Here is a 26,521-nt window from a genome sequence, read left to right as displayed (position 1 = left end):
TTGGAAATGTGTCTTTTTATTACCAGTATTTTAATACTTTGGTTAAAAATGCTTAAATGATACAATTTGATCATTGATGATATTTTATTAACCAGATTCCATTTTTTAAAATTTATGATTGCAAAATCTGATTTTTTTTTATGTAGTTGCTATACTGATAAAATACTTCAACTGAAATTTTAGAAAGGAATTCATCAAAAGTCAGAAAAGAATTATGCTAGTAAAGATTTTTTAACAATAATATAGAAAAATGAATTTTAAATTACATTTATCAGAAAAATTATTTTTAGTTTACAATAAAATATAAGGTATTTTATATATGAATTGCATTAACTAGAAAACGAAAATTGAGAAAATTAATGATTTTGTTCTCAGAAAGAAAAAAAATGAAGTAACATGTAAATCAGTTAATAACTAAAAAATTACTTCATAAAAATTTACGAAAATCAGAAAAGAAAAACAAATGGATTAATCTAAATTGACTTCTAAGAAACTTGTATGTTAACAATAAATTCATACCTTAAAAACATAACGTAATCCTTTTTCCTCATCATATGATATTAAAGTTGAAGTACGACGACGAAGGGTATCTTGTATTGAATCAACTGATGCAACAGATGAAGAACTTAAAACACTTGTTTGGTGTTTTAAGGTATGTCTACTTTCATCCATATCTTCAGTACATTCATCATCTATTTCACTCATCTACAAAATATTTTAAAGCATTACATGTACAATCTTTTTACCATCTTCCTGTTAAAAAATGTTTTATATAATTCTTATCCTTGATGCTTATGCAAAATCAATTTGATAAGTTATTATAAATTTTTCCAGTGCAAAGTAAATTAGATAATTAACAGAATTCTATTAAAGCAACAAAGCAGAGAGTAAATACTGTTCTACTTAATTAGCAAGACATTGCTTATATTATTAAACAGAAATAATGATTTCAAGAAAGAAAATATACTTTTGGTTCAAATTATTTATACAATTAAAAGATATAAAGAAACAAACAGCATAAGAAAACAGGGATATTATTTTTATCAATTTATATTTGCCAACTTATTGCTAGAGCATAAACTAGTTGCATAACAGTTAAAGTTCACAAAGGCTACTGTGATTGTCCAATGACCTTCAAAAATGATTAGACTAGCTATTGTGAAATTATTATATAAAATAAATTTCATAATTTTTTCCGTTTAAAAATAATTATCTACATTAAAACCAGATTTTGTTACTGTTTTATTTAATATTATCAGATTTGGAAACAAAAATAATAAATGAATAGAAGCATTTTTTTTTTTGTTGAGGTATCATGCTTTTGCTTTGAAAACTAAAACAAAACTGAAATTTCTAAAATATGATAAATCTGTCTCATTAATTCATAAAATGTGTAATTTAAGAGCATTGATCAAATAAACAAAAGATTTTTCAAATAAATACCATTTAGCAAATTTTAGAGCAAAGTGAAAATAAGTTTATAGCCAATTTTCTGACTTATAACATTTTCTAGGTCAATGACACTAAACAACATATAAAATAATAGCCACAAGAATAATCATGATAATTACTACATTCTCCAAGTCATTCCACTTATTAGCATTGGAAAATATCTACAAATGATTTTTTTCTTACTGTAATATGTTAGTAACTTTCATTGCTTCCAAGATTAGAAATCCTGGTACTTATTACATTTCGATGGAATTTTTTTGAATACTCATTGCACTTTCTATTTCAATTCTTGATAATATTATTTATTCAAGAAATTATGATTTCCAAATACAATCTACATCAGAAAAGACTATGATATCAGAAGAAATGTTTATTCCTTCTTTCTACAAAATGACTTACCTGAGATAGAACAAGTTGATAGTAAAGCTCTTTTCTTTCCATAAGCTCATCATGACTACCCATTTCTTTAATCATGCCATCAGACAGCACATATATTTTATCAGCATTTCTAATAGTTGATAATCGATGAGCAACAATAATGGTGGTCCGCCCTTTTCTTGCCTATAAAAATATTAAAATTTATTTAAATCGAAATATAAATAAATAATTTTATTATTCGATTATATACTACAACAAAGATAATAGAAATTGAGGTTTTAATTCTATGAATAGGAATTGATATAAATGGAGATTTGTCTGATAATTTTGATGCCTTTTAGAAAAAAAAATACTACTAATAGAACTGTTAATATAAAAATACTGAATAATTTTTGATGAAGAAAAAAGATGATGGTCCAGAAGGCCAGAAATAGACATGAGTAATGATAATGCCAAATCAACCTTTTTTTTTATTCATATCATTAGGTTTGCAAAAACTGTGTTTTCATTTATATTCAATTTGCTTATAATTATGCAATTTTTTTTAAAAAAAGGCAGATTAGCTTTAAGAACTTCCACACAAAATATTGTTATATAAGTTTATTGCCTGAAAACTACAAAATTACATAACAGATTAATCAATTCTACCTTAATTTACATGAAGAAAATGTCTTGGTTTAAGAAAGAATCTAATTCATAAATCAAAGTTTGATTAAATGTGAAAGGAAAATGGATACAAAAACATTTACTTCAATAATATAAAAAAATTATTCACTAAAAATGAGTAAATTCAATATTTATGGAAAATCTATAGTATAGTGTAACTTATATGCAATACTTTTCATATTTGCAAATGAAAAAGAGACTCAATTCAAACATGTGATGAAATCTTTAAATAGAAACGCATCATTTATTTGTAAATGGGCCACAAATAAAATATTAAGGATTAGTAATAAAGAGAATGTTTTGAGATTGGTTGCAAAACAACAATTAATTAATTCTATTATTCTTAGAATGGACAAGATCTACTGTATCCTAATTACAAAGCATGTGCAAAGATATTTATCTTGAACAATTTCTTGATATGAAATGTGAACTGAAAGATAACACCCAGAAGAGAAAAGCAAATGAGTAATTGTGTATTAACTGCATGCTAGTGACAAATAGAGTCAGCAGACTAACATATCTTTAGCAATTAATTGCTGGTTTAATAAACATGGCTTCGTCGGAGATTGTTTAACCATCCTTTCTAACAAGACGACAATTATGCATACAATTAATTGAACCAGATGCTCCCAGTCAGCCATATGTTGAATTTTATTAATTGGAATTCACTTTGCTATCAAATCTGCTACATTAATATCAGTGAAAAAATGTAAGATATTTAGTAATATGTTATTAAGAGAAATGTTGTACATTTACAGTCACTTGAAGAATGGTTGTCCAGTTTTATAAAAAAGTAAACAATGACCCTGACAGCATATCTCATAACAATCGTTTCATAATACTAAAGCATAATTTCTGTAACATCCAATCTCATTATATTTTTTCCCATAAGTTTTTAAATAAACCACATACATTACAAACACATTACATACATACATACACATGCATTAGAATATGAAATAACAATAATCAAAAATATTTCACCTGATCAAGAGCAGATTGAACAATTGCTTCACTTTCTGTATCAAGTGCTGAAGTTGCTTCATCAAGTAAAAGTATTTTTGGATTCTTTATCAAGGCTCTGGCAACTGCAATCCTTTGTTTTTGGCCACCACTAAGTTGAGTTCCTCTATCACCAACAAGAGTTTCATATTTCTAAAATAATAAAACAAAGCACAATTCAAGCAAAAAAATGTCATAATGCATTTAATGCTACAAGATAATAATAAAAAATAGTTTTATTGCACAATGATAAAAATATTAAAATAAATTTCAAGTATATTTGAATTATTTATAAAAAAAGTAAAAATTCTGTGAAGGAAACAAAATTATCCAGAAGGGATTGTTGAAATTAATTTAAAATTTGCTTGGTTAACTTTATAACTGCTTTGTTAAAAACATATTCATTAAAAAAAAGTAATAATTCGAACTAAACACTCAAAATAAAGGATTTAACATGCTATTTAATTCCTCCTTATTACCAGCACAGTAACTTCAGGATAAAAAAATACCTAAAAAAAATAGAATTCCTCTTAGAACATGAAAATAATCTTTTCTAAATTGGATCTTATTCTATTCTGGCTCTGAAACAGAGCAGTCATCATTATTTGGTAGAATTTAGTTTTATTCAAGATAGATTACATATCAGAAAAACAAGTGTGATTCTTTCTCTTTCTATCTCAGCCTTTAATTATTTAAAAAGTTTTAAGTTTGCTCACATCAGTTCCCCATTGTTTATAATTAGATCAAGTCATGCAAATACAGATAATGTAATTTTAAAATTACTTCCCTTAAATAATACTTGCTGATGAAAAAGTCCTAATTATCTCAAAACAAATGGTAAGAAGTAAAAGGGGGCAGTCTTTAGGTTCTTCAATTTTCAAATAAAAATCTTGGAATACAAAAATTAAAGAATCTACTATAAAGATTGGATACAGGATTAATCAGCCTATGTCTCCATAATAGTTTGTGTAAATTGTTATTCTAAAATTTATTTTTTTAACAATTTCAAATTATATTCAATGAAAAAAATAAATTAATTAATAAGTAAAAAAACCTTTTAATATTTATTTATAATAAATTATTCTGATATATATTAGTTATCCTAATAAGACAACCTCAGTTTCATTACCATAGAAATATAAAAATCCTAATCCGTTTAATGTTTTTGGAAAATTTTACTTCACCTTTAGATGTTAGAGAAAATAGTATTCAACTAAGTTATTTAAAAAAATAGCAATTCTTTAATTTCAGTAGCATATCTTTTTGTGGCGAAAATACATTCACAGAGATCTGTCATTTTTTTCATAAATTATTCTTTACTCATTCTGAATACATCATCAATTATATAGAAATCAATTCCATTCATCCAATAACAAAAAAAAAAAAAAAAAAAAAAAAATGTGTACTCTTATTGCATGCATTATTCATTTCTAGAAATAAATACTCGTTTTTTTAAACAGATCTGAAAAAAGAATTATTAGTCAATTTTTGCATTAAGACAAATACATCTTGTAAACTACACTATGAATATGAAAATGGCATGACTACTTAATAATAACAGTCAGATATTTAATATAACAAATAATGTTTGACCAAGTTCTTATTATAACAAACTTGAAATATTTTAAAAACAAATTGCAATGGAATAAGACAGATTGTATAGCAACAGAAGTAACATTTCACTAATGCAAAATAGTTCCTATATGCCAATAATGTAGCTAATTATAATAGTCAATATTCAGAGATATCTAGTTTATGTCTTGATAATAATGAAAATAAAAACTGACCAAAGGAAGATTGGATATAAAATCATGAACATTAGCAAGCTTAGCAGCTTCTTCTATTTCTTCAAGGGTAGCATCATTTTTACCATAGCGGATATTTTCTGCTATAGTTGTAGTGAAAAGAACAGGTTCTTGACCCACAAAGCCTATGTTACTTCTCAACCAACCAACATTCAAAACTTTCACATTGTTCTCATCTATTTCAACCTATAAAAAAAGCAGGTATTCTAATAAACAATCGTGAAGATGGCATTTGATTATGATATAAATTATGAAAAATGAATAAAATACTCACACTTCCTTCAACTGTATCATAGAACCTAAGAATCAATTGAATTATTGTGCTTTTTCCACATCCACTTGATCCCACAAGAGCAATCGTTTCTCCAGATTGGACAGCCAGAGAGATGCCTTTTAGAACCTATAACAAAGGTATGAATGTTATAAAATTGACATTAAGTTACCATTAAAAAAAGTAATAACACTAAACAAACTTACTGGAACATCTGGTCTTGCTGGATAGTTGAAATATACATTCGTGAATGTTATACTTCCATCAAGTTCATCAGGCTTTTCACCTAGCTTTGAGCTACTGTCAATATCAGGTTTCTGGTAAAAGATAAGGTTATAAAATGTATCAGCCTTTTTTTAATTAACTAATTTGTAATTAATGAATTTTTGCAGATAATGTATTTATCAGTTGTGATAGTTTAATATTATCTTTTAATAATTTATATAATTCTATTACTTTATCTCACCCAATAATAAGCAGATCCCCACATGAAAAAAACATTAAAACTTATAAAATTTGTTGCTTAATAGATATATTCAGTATTTTCGTCTACAGCAATTTATATTTATCTTATATCAACCAAAACATTGTCAATCAAACTTTATATTAATTTTAAAACATTTTCGAGAGAATTATAAACTTTATATTTATTTTTTTAATTAAAATTTTTTTTAATTAGTAATATAGAAAATTAATTATATTAGTTCTATAAATTTTGATAAACTTACTCCTAAAATTTTATTTTGAAATTTTTAAAAGAAATTCACAATAATTTAGAATTTTAAAAACACAATACAGTAATACCAGGAAAACTATTTAAAAAAAATTGTGGACTTCAGTTAACACAAAATTATCTAGTTTACAAATTGAGAGTTTGGAATGATATAATTACAATGACATAATGATGATGTAATTACAAAAATCAAAATGATATTATTCAAATTTAAAATATTTATACAACATCACATATAATAAATTACAATTAAAACAACAACTCAAGATTTAAAGTTAGACACTGAAGACATTTGAGATGAAAACTGATTAAAATAGAAACACTAATAAAAAGAATACCCTTTGTGTAACTGAAAATATTTTTGCAGCAGCACCTCTAGCTAAGGCAAATGCTTCAAAATATGGGGCTGTTTGACCAAAAAACATGGATGCAGTCATGATATTTGAAAATACCTAGAAGAAAAAAATATCCTTTCCCTTTATAATAGAAGCAAAATGAGAAACCATTTAATAAATCTTTCAGTTTTCAAAAAAGTATTCATAATAAATAAACATAAAAAAAATTAAAAAGATGTGTCCTACTAGATGGGCTGTTATCCAGTTAACAATACTTCAGATGCAATTGTCTCAGATTTAGATATGAAAATTGTAGTAGAATATCTCATGTACATTGGCAAAGTGCTTAAAAATATATATAAATATTTATATACATTCTTTATATTTCATTTTAATTGTAAATATATAATAGCATAAAAACTATTGTTTTCTTGAAGTGGGATCTCCTCTATTAATAACATTAAGGAACACTCAGATCAAAACTAATCACTAAAATGAGTTTAAAAATAAAAAAATTCAGAACTCAGTTCATAAATTTTTTATAAGATTTAGGTTTAAACATATAAATAAGCTCTGAAGTTTGTGATACTAAATAGAATTTTTTATTTGTGCTTAGTTTTATTTGTACACCTGTAAATCAGTCAATTTAAATCTTTATTCAATTTTATCTTCTTATTGGACACCAAAACTGAATTGGAATATCGTATCTGATAATATACACCAAAAAGTTGAGGAGATGTTTTATTCCTCCAAGATTGCAGACTGTGCTGGATAATTACATATACTGATTTATAATTGGATGAAATGAATATGATAAAATTTTATAGATTTTTTTAAACTTTTATACGCAAATAATATTCAGTTTAAAATTCCAGACAAATTTTTAACTTCTTTATTATTTAGGATATTTTTATATCATCTTTAATTTTCAATAATTTTAATCATTTACATTTGAAATCTGTGGCTAAAAAAGATAATTTTAAATCAATACAAAATGAAAGAAGAAAATCGGGAAATAATTGGCTTATTTCCATTTAATTTCTCATCTGAAGCTAGACGGAAAATGCGTTAAAATGTTTAACGTCTCCAAAAAGACCCCTCAAAGTTCATTAGCACACTTACTGGAGCAAATGTGTTAAAGGAAAAACTATCTTGTTGTTTTTAATCACACATTTATAAGCAAAACTCAAAACTATATTGTATATTAAGTTTACATGTTTACAAAATTTGACATTTAAATAAAATTGCTTGAAACAGAGAGAGTTAGTATTCGTTATTGAATAACAAATATTATCATCAAAGTAGCTGAACTGGTATCTTCTCTTTTACATGTTCAAAATCAAACTAAATGAATTTATTTGCATACTGTATTAAAATTCCACTTCTAAAATATTTTTCAGGTATTAAAGTGCCAGTTATACATTAAAGGGAAAAATACTAGGATTCATATACTTAAAAAAAAAGCTCAAAATTAGTTGATCAAAATAATCTGTTTCTTATAAGATATTGAATATTATATTGATATATTGAATAATAAAAACTGATATATTGAATATTTAAAGATATACTAAAACAATTTTTAAAAAATAAACAACGAAATTTTTAAAAAATAAACAACGAAATTTTTAAAAACTTAAGGTAAAAATACTTACATAGCAATTTGCCATTCTACAATTTAAGTTATACAAAGGGGAAAAAAAGATTTTTCAAAATAAAGAATACAAGTATTTGCTGATTAAATTAGTTGAATATTTCGACAAAATCTACTTCAGAAAAAATATAAGATAAACATTTATGAAAATACTTACAATAAGTAAAGTACCTGCAGTATATTCTGGATTTGGATTATTCTTATCATCAACTATCAATTTAACTCCATACCAGAATGCTAAAGCATAGCCAGCAAAAATGCAAAACCAAGTTAAACCTGATCCAATGCTTGTCATGAAGCCTCTTTTAATGCCTTTCTTTCTAGCAGGAGCAAGGCATTTGTCATACCTTTTATAAAAATCACATTTTATTATTTGAATGACTTAAACAAAAATTAAGGAAAACATATTTATTTTGTTAAGTAAATATCTGAAATATATGCATAAAAGAACAAACAAGATTTCTACAAATCATAGGAAAATGTAAAAACAATTATTCATTAGTTTTATTTAGAATTCAATATCCCATCCCCAAATCACTTTCAGTTTTTGCCAGAATTTAAAAATAAAAACTACTGGAACTTTAAATTTTAATGTGTAAATACAATTTTCATACAAAATACTGATATGGCTTATCTGGTTAAATTTGTAAATTTGTATTATATATATCCATCATTTATGTTTTTCTATATTGAGGGCATGAAGCTTTAGACTAAAAAATAAGTAAAAGCAAGGGGGGGGGGGGAATGAAAATGATTATATCATAACAGTTTGCTAAAACTGTTCAAGAAAAATTACTCATATCATTTTTACATTAATATTAGCATTATTTTAAAGATATACTGTTTTAAAATAAAATTCACAATAACCTGATTCATAAAAGAAAATCTGAGTTTAGTGTAAATGTCATTTAAAGTTGACCCAAAAACACTTGATAAAGCTAGGAGTTCTCAGCAGATAAAGAAAAAATAAAATGACATTTCAAAATTTCACATCATTTCCCTTTTTTATTAATTTAATTTTTTTAAGTCATTTCAGTTTCCTACTGACATTTTATTATTGAAAAAGAATGTTCTTAAATGTTTAAATAAAATAGTAATTTGGGATAAGCCTAGCCCATTTTATAGCTAAAATACAAATATTTGATTTCTTTATTCAAAAGAAATAATACCTTTGTATTTCTTTTTGTTCCCCACCAAACGCCACTACAGTTCGAATAGAAGACAATGCTTCTTCAGCAACAGCTCCTGCAGCTCCATATGCTTCAGATTCTTCTCTTGTAACAGCAGCTTGAACCTACAATGATTATTAAGCAAAACAATTATTTGCTTATGACTAAATCAATTTTCTAATCTTTATAAAGATGTATAAGATATAAAAATGCAATAAAATTTTTCATTCTACAATGAAGCATACACAAATTGCTTGTGTACCATCAGATCAAAAATTAATTATAAAGTAACAGGAAAATGGAAATGCATAAATACAAATTTCATTGTCAATTATATATAATTAGTATTTAATAACTATTAAAATAAAACCAAAAATTGAATAAATGCTGCCTAATTTGATTTAATGGTGTTTAGAAATGTAATATAAATCTTGAAGGGATCTTATTGTTAGATTATTCGATAGCATAGATAACTGGTGAAGAAGGAATTCAGGAAAATAGATACATATTTTTAAAATGAAAATTTCACAACATACTATTTCTCTTAGCTTGTTGTTATTTAGCACTAAAAATGATTTAATACTTTTGTTATTTAGTACTAAAAACTGATAATTCCATTTGCTAAATTAGATGTAATTTCTAAAATTGAATTTGCAATGTTTCTTGCAATAAAATGTAATATCTTATGTCCCTGAATGTTACATGATTTTTTAGTTAAATGTTTAAATCATTTGATTATGTCATTTGATTGTGTCCGAATTCTGATGTGTGAACTCTAATAGATGACTCAATATTAGAAATAACCCCATCTGCATTTTCACCTGTTTTAAAAATGTACCTTATCTTTAGTTTTATAGATAGTATATAATATGCCTTTTGAAAATTTTTGATAGAAGAAATTTTATTTAGACATGTATTTCACGGATAATATTAAAGGAGAAATACAACTGCTTAGTTTTTAGCATATCTAAATGTAAAGACTTTCAACACTTACTCATTCCTAAAACAAATTGGCCCATATAATAAAATTATGTCTAAGAAGAATGGTATAAAAAATGAGTATTTAATAAGAATTATCAAAAATTCATTAAATGATCCTGCATTATATAAAATTCCCAATTTAGGGACATTGTCAATAAGTCTAAACACAAACTTACTTTGGTTAAAATACCCATTGCTACAGTAAGAATTGGTGTAACAGATAGTGTAACAAGAGCTAACTTCCAACCATAGTACAATCCACACACTGTGCAGAGTAGTGTTGTAGATAAAAAGCTAATGCAAATTCCTATTTTTTCACCAATACCATCTTCTATTTTATTTAGATCACTGAAAATTAAGAAAAATTAAAAGATTAGTACAGCTTCAGAATAAATAAATATACAATACATGCTTTCAAATGAAATGCCAAAAATATATGTTCTTAAAAGCAAAGCAACAAATAGCCAGGATCATATTATTAACAGGAGTTGCCAAGGGGACCAAAAGACTTTTTTTAGATACTTTCAGGATAATTTGATCTAGGCACTATAATTTATATGAGTCATGCACTTAAACATATTCAAATTAAAAGCAAGGTGTTATTTAAATTTCCTTTTACATGTAAAATCAATGCATTATAGGTCTAAAAGGGGGAAAAAATAGATTATTTGTGTTGCAGAGAGTGTGCTAAACATAAATAAAGATAAGGTTTAAATATTTAGAAATGTCTGAAAATAAATGGTATTTCACACTTTAAAAGAAATATTGCATATTTATAAAAATAAACAAAGTGAAAATTAATGCAGATAAATTTAAAATATGTTTTGATTAGCATTTTTTTTACAGGTGTTGAAAATATTTAGTATACTAGTTTCAAACATGAAAAATGTGCAGAGTAATGTGAAGAATATTTTTCTCTGTTGGGTGCAATTTTTCAAATTCAACACATCTAAAATATAAACTATTTTGTTATTTTATTATATATTGAATTGATTCTTGCTTTCTTCCTTTTCTCTTCAAAATAATTGGCCATTTTGTCAAAAAAAGTCCATTTTTATTAGAAATCCTCTAAAAAATAAAGGATTTCTGATACAAATGGACTTTTTCTCAATTAATTACTGTTCTGAAAATGCTGAATGAAACCTGAAGTTTATACTTGCACACAATGGTAAAGCAAAAATGGGCTGATATGTGCTGCTAACACAACAAAAATCAATGAAGAGTATGATGTCATAACTTTAGTTATAAGAAACTTAAGTTTTATGAACATTAAAAGATAATTTGTATTTGATTAAAAATGGTTTCTCTTTGACCAGTAAAGGAGATACATGAAGTATCTGCATTTTTACGTGCTTGCAGAAAAAAGAACTAAATACTATAAAATAAGAAAACAATGGCTTAAAAAGCAAGGTTATAGCTTTAAGAGAAAGAAATATTATTCTTCACTTCTCAGACAGTGAAGACAAATATCCTGCCTGTGCTGGATATAAAATTAAGCTTAATGAAATAATTGATGGGGACTCCTGATCAAAATAACCCCAGTTTTGCATTCAAAGATCCTAGAATAAGACTGACTCAAATAAATGCAATAGAATAAAAACATTGACTTTTCTAGTCTCTGAATTATTATTTCTAAACAATACTCATTTTGTCAATTCTATCAATGATTCAGAATGAAAAGTATGGATCTTATTTATCATTGTTGTTTAAAACTTTCTAGAGAACCAAAAGACTGGAAAACTATTTGAAATAGTAATAGCATACTTAACATCAGAGACCTTAAAACTGTATTGTAATATGAACAAAATAGTTATTTTCTTACAAAATCATTTAAACCATTTTCCAAAAAGTTTTGGTGATAATACTTTTGAACAAATTGAATGATTTTATCTGGATATAAAGATAATGCAGGACTTTCAGATGGAATAGTCATATATTACTTTGGAATCTAAAATGAAGACTAAAAAATGTCACATAAAAGATCTCTTGGAACAAAATAAGTCTTCTTTTTGTTTTTAATTTATACTTCTAATTTTTAGCAAAGATATTACAGATCTACAAAAATAATAAATTTTAACTAAAATATATTTTTCAAATAAATATTTCTAAAATTTATTCAAAAATTTAACTCTCATACCTAACATCTAACTAAATGCATGTATACAAATAAAGCTACAATCGTATCTTACACATAATAGTTAATAGCTAAAAATTTGCATAATTTAATTTTAGTATATAAAATATATAATTATCAAAAAAAATGCATCAAATTATCTGTTAGTACAATGTGCTAACTGTATGTGATAAATAATGTAAATGTTGGTAAAGTGCAAAGTGTTTGTTATTTTCTGGGAGAATGCAGCAGTTTTTAGAGTTTGAAATCTGTACTATATATACTCCTCACTTTATTCAAAATTCAGAATAAAAGTTTTTATAATATAAGAAGAAATCAATGATTACCCTGTCATACGACTAGCAAAATCCCCTGTTTGATGTGTATCAAACCATGCAATATCTTGCTTTAAGACTGAAGCCATGAATAAGCAACGGATTTTATGTGCTTGATTTGCAGCACTCAGACTGAAAGAGCAAATGATGATGTAGCTGATGACAAGAAGAAGGATGCCTAGGAAAGCATTATACATACTAAGTTCAGCTGTCTCTTGCAAAAAGTCTTCTCTGTCAGAGCTAAAATAAATAATTCAAATATAATACTATAAAAATGTTTTAAAGTAATTGAATTTAATAAAAATCAATCTAAACCATGCTTTTATTTATAAACTAAAAAAGTAGAATTTTGTTTTAATTATTCATTTTTGTAAATATATACTAATTATTACAAATATTATGCAATCTTTAAATCTATTTTTCTCCCTCAAATTCACTACTAGATAGTAAAAGTCATGTGGAATTGAAATTTCATTCAATAACTGATTAATTAATAGACAAGTTTAAAAATAGGATGCAAGTAAAAATACCAATCGCAAAATAAACTGAATAAAAGTATTAAACATTTTAATGAGAAAATAGATTAACTTACGCATTCCTGTTGCCTCTAATACCATCTGTCGCATTGCTAACTGCATGATTAACAAACTGATCAATGAAATTCCCAAACAATATCATCACCAAGGGCCATAATGCACCAGAAAATACTGCCACAATGAATCCAACTATCATAAGAAGTTTATCCCATGTATTGGAGTATTTAAACTGAAATGTAGGTCATGTATCAGAAAAAAAAAACAATTTAAAGAAGAAATTCATTTGCATATATTTATTTTATATTATTGCTGAGTGAAAATAAAAATGAATTAAATTTTTTTGCCAAATTTATGTTGAACTAAACAGCCAGAAATTACTGTTACCTGTAACTGAATTTCTAAAGTAAAATGAATTTTTAAAAAATATTTAAGTTTTAAAGACAAAATTAAAATCCTAAACAGGCATGAAAGTTTATTTAAAATGAGTAGATACAATGTTGTGACACAGTTGAAAATTTCACAATCGCTTATTTGTAAAATTATGAAAAAATTTAATTTTTCATGAGCAAGACCAAGTAATAAATGCTCATGTTACCTATAAGGACAAATGTGTTGGGGAAAAAACTTCAATGAATGCTGAAATAAATCAAGTTCCTGAAAATATGGCTTTGTTATTTAACAAATTTTTAAAAAACAATGCAAGTACATTAAATATATAAGAGAACTATTAAGAAATAACAAGGAACTTGTCAATAAACAGCAATTAATGAATTCTTAATTATATTTTTAAAATATAAATAGCTCTGAGAAAAAAAAAATTCTTCAATATGCTAAAAATATGGTTGATTTTAAGAATTGATTTATTGTCATCAGTAGGTTAATATTAACATTTACAAGCCTGGAGTGATCACACTAAGTTGGCAGCTATTGCAATACAATTAAAAGCAACTAATTTAAAGTTAAAAATATTATGTTAAAAGTAAAATATTCAAATAAAAAGTGTAAATAAATATATGGATTTGTTCAAAAATATTTTATAATACATTCAATATAAACTTTCAAACAATCTTCAAACATAGTAGAACATTAAACATGCATTAAAGTATAATTGAAATATTAAAGTATAAAGTATTTTATGGTGCTTTCAATAAGCAAGATGGTCGTATTATGTATAATAGAAAATGGCTGATCCTCAGATATCTTTAAAATCACTAAATGAACCTGGAGACTGCTGTAATAAATAAGTATTAGAATTTCTAAGTATAAAGATAAAAATACAACAGTAATTTAAGTTTTTAAAAAAACTAACCAAAGCAAAAAAATTAACAGGTTGTTCTTGATCAGACTTTTCATTGCTTTTTTCTTCTCTGAAAAATAAATAAAAAGGACTTATATCAAATACATTTCATTATTGAAAGGAAAACAAATATATTTTATATACAACATTTTTACTTAAAAATATATTGTAATGAGCAATTAAAATTCCATTTGATAATTCTGTTAAACTCTAAGACTAGCCAATTAATTTGACTTGGTAAGTTTCAGTTCTTAGTAAACTTTTGCAGAAAATCAAACATTTTGCCATAATATGAGCCTTTTTATCTCCAGGTATTTTAAGAAGTGCAAGTACAATTAATTCTCTGTGTCTGAAACTAAACATGAATAATGGGAAAATACAATATAGACACTTGGTGGTTTAATTTTTTCTTTTTTAAGTATCTATTTCCTGCTATTAAAAAAAAAAAATCTGTTTTAAATATTTAAAGATGTTTTAACTGAAAGTAAAAATTTCTAGAATAGGACATTCATTAACGATAAAACTGGACTCCAGCTAAAATAATAAGTTAATTATTAAAATTATTAATTGAAACTAAAGTTATAAGAAGGAAAGAAGTAGTAAGAAAAAAAAAATCCCTTATAAAACTGAATGAAATAACTGAAATAAACATGAAGCAAAAAGTGCAAAGGTGATGCAGAAAAATCTAGGCATTAACATTTTGAAAATTTTCTTATCCATCAGTCATGAAGAGACTGTTGAAAAAACAGTTTTGGGTCAACTTTATGAAATCCATAATAAACAGAATTGAAGTCATAATACAAATTTGAAGCAACTTTTATTTTAAAGAAAAAGAACAGTATCTTATTTAGATTTTATTCTATATTTATCAAAAAATTTCATACAAACACAAAAAATGATACTTATTTTAATTATTTGATGCATATTACATAACACTGATTGATCAAGAAATATTATGCAAAGTAAATTATTTCCTTTATTATTATTATGGGAACTTTATTATTTATGGGAATATTTATCATATTTATCAAGTTATATTTTTAACGTTAATTAGTATAATCAATATATCAGTTAAAGAACACATTTGGAATTTCCACAGTAAATAAAAATTAAATCCAAATTCCATTAGCAAGTTACACAGTGTTTCAGTAGAAAACATTTTTATAAAATTTAAAATATGAAGATACTGTATTTTCAATTGATACATTAATATGTATATTATTTTTAAGCTCCATTGGGGTTGTTTAGAGGTAAGCCATTTTGAACCCTGCTCAGATCAACAGACATTATAAAAATCACCAAAGCACAATATTAAGAATTTTTATATCCCTTCGAAATTTTTGGTTCCAATAGCTTTGATAAACAAAAACCCAACATCTAAAATACTCAGATTTCTTTCTTTTATTAATTTTTCAACACCCATTTGTTAAGATTTTTTTTTAACACTCAACATTTATTAAAGAATAAATCCCTTCAAATTAACATTTAAAAAGAAAGAAATTGTTAATACTTGTTTTTATGTAACAGATCTCAAATATTTTTGGAAAATACATGTTGATAAGAATTGTTAGAAAGAAACTTGTTTTTAAGTTTTGACAGCAATTGAGCAGAATGTCAATCATTCTGTATTGCATACTAAAATGAAAACAAACGAAAGCAGTTGATTGATTGATTGTTTATAAAGTTAGTTGTAGTGTTTATTTGCGAAAGGTGAATCGGGCTAATCTCTCTCCCTCTCTCCCTCCCTCCCTCTCCCTCCCCCTCCCCCTCTCTCCCTCTCTCTCTCTCTCTCTCTCGATACTCCAAAAAATATTATTGGGACAAACTAATTTTTTTTTATTTCATTTAATACTGAAAAAATGTGGTTTAATTATACCAATTTAACTGTAAAGTTAATTTACTTTTCCCCTAGCCATAATTTTCAACAACAATTTCTATTGTTTCATCAAATATTTAAAAATATTACTTTCATAGTTGAAAGATAAATAAAGGAAGTTCTGTTCATCTCTTTACGCGAATAACCGAAAACCAAATCTACAATACTTCGTGCTTACCATGTGCGTGACAACATACATTTTGAAAATAGCTTATCGGGACAGTAGGTTTAAAATGGCCTTGATGTCATTGGATTTCGCTTTAGGAAGGTGCATGTGTTAAAGAAGTAGAAAGCTATAAAAAGTAAAAGATATATACTGTATCTATCACGAAGCTTCTCAATGACTCGAGGGAATCTATCAATGCAACATACTATACGATTTATTTTCACGATATTGCTCGATATTCTGTATGCTGGACAATATCGTGAAGATATCGTATCTATATTTTTCATAATTTTTCTATTAAAAGGGCATGGACATCAAGCTAAAGACATTTAATTGAAATCAAGCATAATCAATACATCCGGCGAACCAGCTACAGAAGACTAGTTAAAAATTCTTAATTCCTATTCCCTATAAGCACAAAATGCCTAATACTATTACGATACCTTCATAATACTGACCGGTCTTCAGAATATCGAATTGTATCATGGAGATATTCTGCAATATCATGTGCCAGCTTATCATATATCATGTATCAGCTTAGTACAATAAAATGTCCAAACAATATCTTTGTTTGGACATGGTTAATGGACTTTGTTTGGTTCAGGTTAATGTGTGTCATATCGAACAACGTCGTGGATATACTGTACCTGCTTTAGCTGATAAGACTTGAATTCTTTGTTCCTAAAAGTCCAATCTCAGATTTTCATTAATTCTTATTAATTAGACATATTGAAGCAAGTAATATATATTTCAATTTTTCGGCCTGATTCATGTTAATCTTTTTTTTTTTTTTTTTTTTTTCCTTCTCTGAGGTTGGGAAGTATGCTGATAAAATGATAACTAATTGGGAAGGCAACTTGGATTCTTTTTATGAATAAGAAGGATTGTGGGAATTTTCCATTCTATGGGAAACAATTACAATTTGAGAATTGAATGAGTATTGTTTCTGTTAATTCATGTTAATTTTTTCTGTTAATTCATGATAATATATCTTGCAATATTGTATGGCATTATTATTCTTTTATCAAAGAAACCGCTTGCCTTCTTACTCATCTGCTTGAACCACCTATTCTGTACCCATGTGTTTCGCATTTTCCTCATCCTCCTACTCTGTACCAGGTATTCAATATTACCTGATACAAGGGAATGATTATTCATGAAATATATACAATGCGATTGAATATATACATTGAAAAGACATTTTTCCTGAAAAAATTTTCACAAATGCATGCTTGCTATCGGATACTCTACTGTAGGTGCATTTCTAAAACTTTTAAACATCACTTTCTTTAAGCGCTTGTTTCCCCACCCTCCAAACAAAACCTATATTTTATTTTAAAAAATGGAGAATTTTAAAATTTCCCAAAAAAATATTCTGAACATAATATTACAAGAATGAAATTATGTATAAAATTATTTGGTTTTGATAAAACTTCTACTTTTAATTATGTTAAACAATGTGATGATTAATAAATCACTAAAGATATTACATTGTAACAGCATTAAAATTTATAAAATTAAATAGTTTCATGTTTACAGCTTGAAAATCTTTTTTCTTACTGAATTTCTAATGCAGAAGTAGTAACTACAAGCCAAATTCGGCAGCTCTAAGTTCAGTTGTCCTATAAAGAGTATTTTCCATTTTTTTTTTTTTTTTTTTTTTTTTTTTTTTTTTTTGCTTTATGGAATTCACAGAAAAATACGCCGACCTACAAACAAAATCTTCACATCGAGAAATCTTAAAAGAAATTCTCATCTACTCCTTCCTAAATGTGTAATATATAAAAGAAAAATGTGTCAGATGCTTGCATAAATTTACTAAGCGATGTTTGCAAGCAATACAAGTATATTATGCAAAGGCATTTACTTTTTTTCTCTCTCTTGCTTTATTTCATCCAAAACTCTACAAAAAACGTGTTGAATTGTTATTTTTAAAAATGAAATTACGAATAATCTGTAAACGCCGATATGTAAGTAATTGTGGGATAAATGTATCCCCATTTCACTAAAAGCAGATTCATTTATGACTAATTTTTTTTTAATTTCCTGAATGTTTTAGAACGAATTAATTAGAACGTAAGCATTATTAAAAAATAGAATGAAATACTATTGCTATTAAATAAAGAATATCTTGCCTCATTTATATCAAAATATAACAAACCCTTTTGACATCATAATATAGATAATAATTGACATCATAATAAATTATAAGATAATAATTAAATCATAATATTGACATCATAATTGAAGAGAGAATATATGAAGTTCTTCTCTCTTCTCAATCATATGAAGTTCAATCATATATGAACAACATTTTGTTCTACTTTTGAAAATAAGTAATTATAAAATTTTTCGTGTGTGTGTGGGTGTTTAGACAGTTTGGTCTAGAGATACTGGGCATATAGTATATACTTTGCAAGGTGTGTCTGGAAGCAGTTTTTTTTAGCTTTTAGTTTTTATTTTAATTAAAAATTAAACACAATTCTGGCATTTTACCACTATACCATCCAAAAATATTGTTGCTCAAAACTGATTTTTACGTCATTTTAACATTAAAAAAGTCATCTTTTCAACGATATCAATATATTTGCAGCATATAAATTTTCGAGAATCAATGATTAAACGTAAGATTATTTTTCTTTTTCAAATTTAATTTTCGTAACTTTTTTTAAAACCCTTATTAAGACACTATTTGAAATGGTAGGAAAACTTCATAATATTTTTATTTCTTTTCTCGAATTCCTATTCATGAAAAAGTATTCTTACACATTTCTTGCTTTTATTCTCAGCAAAGTCGAATTGTCAAAAAATAATGCAAATATCGAACTTTTACTAGTTATTTTGTTCTATATAACACTGACTTAAGTCATGCACATAAAGTCAAAAGCATTCATGTAGAATTTTTTGAGATCGGTTCATTGATTTGGGGTTGCAGAACATTATAGAGAAAAGAATGTGCGAAGAATGAATGTTTCCCCTTAGAGAATATATGGTGAGACTTAGTTTCTTCTATGTTTTTTCCCCAGAAAATGAAGAATGGCAGGAGAGAGGCGGCCCATAAGGACACCTATAGTGATCATGAGGATGAAGTTAAAATTTATTAACACAAAATTTTGGAAAAGAAACGTTATAAAAATAACTTATAAAATTTCTTCTAGAATCCAAAGAACAAAATACTCAGTCATGTAATCTTATGGTTGCAATATACCAAAATTCAATGAATTATAGCACTCCAAATTTTGTTATTTATTTATTGAAGATATTATCACAAAATAAAATTTAATCGTACCTTTTTAGTAAAAAGTTACCGAGGTACTATACTTTAAAAATCACCGACTTGCAAAATATTGTTATGAAGCTCATCTGTCTTAGTTGTTCTACAAGTATCTCTCGGCTCACTAATACAGCTAAAACAGACTAGAATATTTTTTCCTCTATTTTCTCGCACATATAGAAAATATAGCACTCACTTTTCTGTTTCCTTCATCTCTTTCTTTTGTTTCTCTCATCTGCTTATGCAACGCCTGAAGATTTATCGGGAGTGTGTTAATGAAGCGAGGGTGCGCTGAATTGTATTAAATGCTACACTTTTTAATGCTGCACTGTATTAAAAAGTGCCCCTTCCCTATTAGCACAATATGTCGAACAATTTTGTTGCGGTATCTTCCAGACATTGGCCAGCATTCTGAACATCAAACAACATCGTCGGAATATCGTGCAATATCTTCTGCTAATAGTTCCGACTTTCGCTTGTGATGCAGACGCATTCTGCGTTTCGTATTATATTATAAAAATACAATGAACAGGAATTTTGGATTTTTCTTTTTTATTGATCGAATCCAATATTTGACACAAATTTACGATTTCGTTCACAAAAACCACTTAAATATTTTATTTATCTAAATTATTTCTTTTGTGGATTATCAATATGCATACAAAAAATATTTCTTTCGATGGCAGATTTGATCAAAAATTTGTTGCACATCCAAAATTCGATGATAAATCTTTATATCATATTTCGAATAATACTATTTAAATTTTGGAATTAATCATGCTCCCATGCATTCAGACAGATAACTTCCAAATTTTGATAGAAATCTACAAGTTTTGAATTAAGATTACGTACCAAATTTAATAATTTTAACTTCACATATTGAGTTATCGTGTTCAAAAACGAATACAATGATAAATATACAAAAAGATGAAAATTCATTATTTCTACGAATAAAAAATTTTCAAAGCTTGAAAGAAATAAAAATTTCTCATTTCACTTACAGCTATAAGAATTAAACTTTATGAAATTTTGGTCGCCAGAAAAAGGACATTTCTTCGTAACAAATTTTCAATATTTATCATGGAATGGATACAAATTATTTTTTTTAGTCAGTTCAGTGTCCAAATCGGTATAAACTGAGTGTGAATGAAATACTTTCCCACAAATGTTTCCCTAGTTAATAATGAAAATTGGTCTTCTGTGTCACGAGTATCGATCTCATCATGTACCTAATGTAAAAGTCTTTGAGCAATTTAACTTTGCCCTTTATTCTTGTTTTTATTGTTATTTTGCTCTTAATCGTCTGTTTCGTGTGTTGTAAAGGATGAACGAAAATATAAATGAGATTTTAATGTGTATGTTATTTCGCATGCTGTTCGTGTCTGAATGGTAATAAAAAGTTTTTGTTCTTTTTTTTTTTCCCACAGAGACCTTTTTGTTCCCCACAGAGAATAAGAATTGTTTTAACTTGTCAACGAAATTTTATTATACTGTAGTGATCGTAGCGCCATCTTTAATCATGTCATTCTAAAGCGCTACCTATCTACTTTCCCTAATACAATCTATGTATATACTTCTCCCGGGGAATCCCCGTTCTGTGTATACGTGCGCTAAGCAGCGATGTTCGATAGTAGTTAGTGTAATAAAGAGTTTATTTTTCTAATAGCGATGAAATGCTTTACACTACACTCTACATGAACATCACCACAAATGGTGACCCGGATAAGAAATCACGCATCTCTTTTGATTCAATTGGATTAATATTATCTTACTAAGTTTCGTTTTGAAACGAAAGCGCACTTCATGATGGAGGAAATCTCGGCTGTGAAGATGCCTAACTTCATTCCGTCCGACCCTTCCCTCTGGTTTACGATGGTGGAGTCAACATTTGAATTGGCTATTCCAAAGCCAATTACAGCTTCTCGCACTAAATTCAACTACTGCGTGAGCACTTTGCCACCTGAAATCGCGATAACTGTGCGCGATATCATTCTTTCGCCAGATGCAACTGACCCTTACAGCCAACTTAAATCTGAGATAATTTCCCGATGCGGAGAATCAAAATCTCAGGAAATTCGTAAGTTATTGGCTGGAGAGCAGTTGCATGATAGAAAGCCGTCCGAGCTGTTAAGAATTATGCAAAGACGTGCCGAAAGTCACAATATTGCCGATTCTCTCTTACTGGAATTATTTCTTCAGCAACTACCATCTAATGTGCAATCGATTCTTGCCTCAATACAACCTTTGACACCTCAAAAAGCCTCTGAAATAGCCGACAAAATACTGGATATAACACCAAACCAGGTAAGTGCTGTTTCAAATGCAACTGCTACAGCTGATTCTGAACTGTTATCAGAAATTAAAATGTTGCGTAAAGAAATTGCACAGATGCGTCGCCATTCCAGAAGTCATTCACGGAATCGCCAACCTCGTTTTCGACGGAAAAGCCCTGCCAGTAATGATGATATCTGTTGGTATCATCGGAAGTACGACTCCAAAGCGCAAAAATGCATTCCGCCTTGCAATTATCAGCCAAACCACAACGGCAAGGAGTAGCGGCGACATACGCCTCGCCCAGTAGTTCTCGTCGCCTTTTTGTTCGCGATAGAAAATCAAATGTAAATTTTCTTGTTGACACTGGCAGTGATTGTAGTTTGATTCCTGCGACTAGAAATGATAAACTGTGTACTCCGATTCAAAAATTCATTGCAGCAAATGGTTCCATTATAAATGTTTATAAACAGAAGTTATTATCTTTAGATTTAGGTTTAAGAAAACAATTTGTTTATCCTTTTTATGTTTGTGATATTAAAACTGCAATTATTGGTGCAGATTTTTTACATCATTTTAATTTGCAACCTAATTTAAGAAATCGTTGTTTAAATGATATTTATACACATATAAATGCTCATGCTATTCTTAATAATACTGATGTTCATTCTGTAAAATCTGTATTTTGTAATGATGATTTTTCAAAGTTATTGAATGATTTTCCTAATATTGTTAAAGCTCCATGTGCAAACCAAACTGTAAAACATTCTGTTATGCATCATATTGAAACTTTTGGTTCTCCTGTTTATGCAAAACCTCGTAGGCTAGCACCCGATCGCTTAAAAATCGCTAAAATGGAATTTCAGCATATGTTGGATTTAGGCCATATGCGGCCATCCAACAGCAATTATGCCTCTCCTCTACATATGGTTCCGAAAAAAGGAAGTGACGATTGGCGTCCTGTTGGTGATTTTAGAGCTCTTAATGCTCAGACCAAAAAGGACAAATATCCGATTCCCAGTGTTTTGGATTTTACTAGCGAACTACATGGAACCACAATTTTTTCTCATATTGATTTGGTAAAAGCTTTTCATCAAATTCCGATTGCTCCCGAGGACGTTCATAAAACAGCTATTTGTACTCCATTCGGACTCTTCGAGAGCACTCGGATGCAATTTGGTTTGTGCAATGCATCAAGTACCTTTCAGAGATTTATTGATGAAGTTACTAGAGATTTAGATGGTGTGTATGCTTTTATTGACGATTTATTAATTGCTTCAAAATCAATCGAAGAGCATAGACAACATCTCAGAGCTCTCTTTTCAAAATTAGACCATTATGGACTTACAATTAAATCTTCTAAGTGTACATTTGGTGTTCCTACCCTAGATTTTTTAGGATTTAAAGTTTCCAAAGAAGGTATTTCTCCAATTCCTGATCGAGTTAGTGCAATTCAAGAATTCCCACGACCCACTACCCTTACTCAACTTCGTAGATTTTTGGGTATGTTTAATTTTTACCGCAGATTTCTTCCCAAGGCAGCTCACATATTATCACCTTTGATTAAGTTTCTTGAAGGCCATACTAACAAAAAGAAATCACCACGGCCAGCAAAAAAATCTGAAACTACTCTGCAATGGTCTGAGGAAGCTGATAAGGCATTTTCTAATGCTAAGAAAGCTCTTGCCGAAGCTACCCTACTCAAACATCCGATTCCTGGAGCTCCTTTAAGTCTGTGGACTGATGCATCCTTATTTGCTATCGGAAGCTCTTTAAATCAACTTTCAAATGGAATTTGGGAACCTATTGCATTCTTCTCAATGAAACTTTCTAAAAGTCAAACTAATTGGTCAACATACGACAGAGAACTTCTTGCTATTTATGCTTCCATAAAAAAATTTCGACACATGCTTGAAGGTAGGGAATTTTCAATCTATACTGATCAAAGACCCCTTACTGAAGCCTTTAAGCAAAAGCCGGATAAATGCTCACCTCGTCAACTGAGACATTTAGACTTCATATCCCAGTTTTCTACCGACATTCGTTATGTCAAGGGTACAGAAAACATTGTTGCAGATGCATTGTCTCGCATTGAAATCAATTCAATTTCAAAGAAAAATTTAAATTTTAATGACATTTCACTTGCACAGTTAAATGATTCTGAACTTAAAGAATATCTGAAGTCTTCAAATTGTAAAATAGAAAAGCAATATTTTCCCTTAGAGGATGTAACCTTGTATTGTGACTTATCTACTAATTCACCTCGTCCGTACATTCCAAATTCTTTTCGTTCAATAGTTTTTGAAAATATTCACAATCTTTCTCATCCTGGCATTCGAGCAACAAGAAAGCTGATTACTAAACGTTATTTTTGGCCAAACATGAATTCATTTATTAAAAATTCTGTTCAATCTTGTCATAATTGCCAACGTTCTAAAATTCAAAAACATACAAAATCTCCTATAGGCACTTTCGCTTTGCCAGATGCTCGATTTGCCCATATAAACATTGATTTCATAGGACCACTCCCACTATCTGATGGTTATAAATATTGTATGACAATAGTTGACCGATTTACCAGATGGCCGGAAGCTATTCCTACTTCAGATATAACTGCTGAAACAACATGTAAAGCCCTAATTCATAATTGGATATCTCGTTTCGGTTGTCCAGTAACTATAACTACAGATCAAGGTAAAAATTTTGATTCACATCTATTTAGACATTTGAATAATATTTTGGGCACAAATTGAATCCGCACAACGTCCTACCATCCCCAATCCAATGGACTTGTAGAACGTTTCCACAGGGATCTTAAGAGTTCTATTATAGCCCATTGTCAACCAAACTGGACTGAAACTATTCCCATAGTTTTACTCGGAATTCGATCTGCAATTAAACCGGACATTAATGCCACATGTGCTGAATTAGTCTTTGGTACAACCCTCAGATTGCCTTCTGACATTTTAACCTCAAAAGTAGATCTATCAGTACCAACAGATACTTATGTATCAAAATTCAAAGCACTAATGCAATCTATAAATCCTATCTCTACGTCTAGACACTCGGTTAAACCTATTTATATTCATCCATCCTTAAGTACTTGCTCTCATGTATTTTTGAGAGTGGACAGTGTTAAACCTCCTCTTTCACCTCCTTACACTGGTCCACACCTTGTAATCAGCAGGAAAGATAAAACTTTTGTATTAAAAGTTAATAATAAAAATGTAACAGTTTCCATAGACCGTGTCAAACCTGCATATGTGTTGACAGGATCTAATGACTCGTTACCTTCTATACCTGCAACTATTCATAAAACTCAAGGTGAACTTTCTTCTAAAAATGAACAATTACCGACAAAACCAACTACCACTCGTAGTGGACGTCATGTCCATTTTCCAACGAGATTAATTACTGAGATATAAATTGTTATGCATATATATATATTGTAACTGTAATTTTATGTATTTCATATATTATTGCATCTATTTACTTCAATTCCTATTTACCATTTGAAATCATTATCCTATATTATACTTATTGTATTATGTGATGTTTTATTTTTATGCGCGTATAATTATCTTGTATTATCACATTTGTCGTTCTCCTTGTTCACTAGGGGGATACTCATGTAGTGATCGTAGCGCCATCTTTAATCATGTCATTCTAAAGCGCTACCTATCTACTTTCCCTAATACAATCTATGTATATACTTCTCCCGGGGAATCCCCGTTCTGTGTATACGTGCGCTAAGCAGCGATGTTCGATAGTAGTTAGTGTAATAAAGAGTTTATTTTTCTAATAGCGATGAAATGCTTTACACTACACTCTACATGAACATCACCACAATACCATTTTTGAGCATTTTATGATAGACAAGTCTAGAAAATAATAAAGTCTTATCAGGACACATAGACTAATAAATATTGTCTAAATTTCTTCTGGTGTTGTTCAGTATTTTATGAATATCATAAAAATATCTAATTCATCACCTAATTCAAACCGTATAAACAGAAGTAAGCAAATGAAGCGAAATTCACACTATGAAATGGTTTGAAATGAATCTCCAAATACAATTTCACCAACAACTGATAGGTGTTGTCTAAAAGGAGAAATACATTCGATCTTGTATGTGAAGGGACAAAAACACATATGCACAAAATATATCACGGCTGGTTTATATTTTGTTCACTTAACATTAAAATTTCCG

The 26,521-nt window shown here is 28.0% G+C and overlaps 1 protein-coding gene across 2 annotated transcripts in view; it reads right to left on the bottom strand.

Annotated features, from left to right (window-relative positions):
- Window positions 1-26,521, bottom strand: part of LOC129966635 (ATP-dependent translocase ABCB1-like) — a 65,403-nt gene that overhangs the window by 15,417 nt on the left and 23,465 nt on the right. Inside the window, exons 1-14 of one of the 2 annotated variants that reach the window (XM_056081134.1) lie at window positions 16,235-16,327; window positions 14,737-14,794; window positions 13,484-13,656; window positions 12,904-13,131; window positions 10,620-10,791; window positions 9,463-9,587; window positions 8,451-8,640; window positions 6,646-6,759; window positions 5,781-5,891; window positions 5,578-5,703; window positions 5,286-5,489; window positions 3,481-3,651; window positions 1,852-2,013; window positions 520-705 (exon numbers count right to left, since the gene is read on the bottom strand). In XM_056081134.1, coding sequence (XP_055937109.1) covers window positions 520-705; window positions 1,852-2,013; window positions 3,481-3,651; window positions 5,286-5,489; window positions 5,578-5,703; window positions 5,781-5,891; window positions 6,646-6,759; window positions 8,451-8,640; window positions 9,463-9,587; window positions 10,620-10,791; window positions 12,904-13,131; window positions 13,484-13,623 — 1,929 coding nt within the window. In that variant the 5' untranslated portion in view covers window positions 13,624-13,656; window positions 14,737-14,794; window positions 16,235-16,327. Of the gene's footprint in view, window positions 1-519; window positions 706-1,851; window positions 2,014-3,480; window positions 3,652-5,285; window positions 5,490-5,577; window positions 5,704-5,780; window positions 5,892-6,645; window positions 6,760-8,450; window positions 8,641-9,462; window positions 9,588-10,619; window positions 10,792-12,903; window positions 13,132-13,483; window positions 13,657-14,736; window positions 14,795-16,234; window positions 16,328-26,521 lie in introns of those variants that run through there. The other variant, XM_056081133.1, reaches the window with a different exon arrangement.

Source organism: Argiope bruennichi, chromosome 4 (genome assembly GCF_947563725.1).
Source record: "Argiope bruennichi chromosome 4, qqArgBrue1.1, whole genome shotgun sequence".
Taxonomy (NCBI): domain Eukaryota; kingdom Metazoa; phylum Arthropoda; class Arachnida; order Araneae; family Araneidae; genus Argiope; species Argiope bruennichi.
Note: the sequence above shows the minus strand (reverse complement) of the source record. Positions and strands in the feature narration are given on the sequence as shown.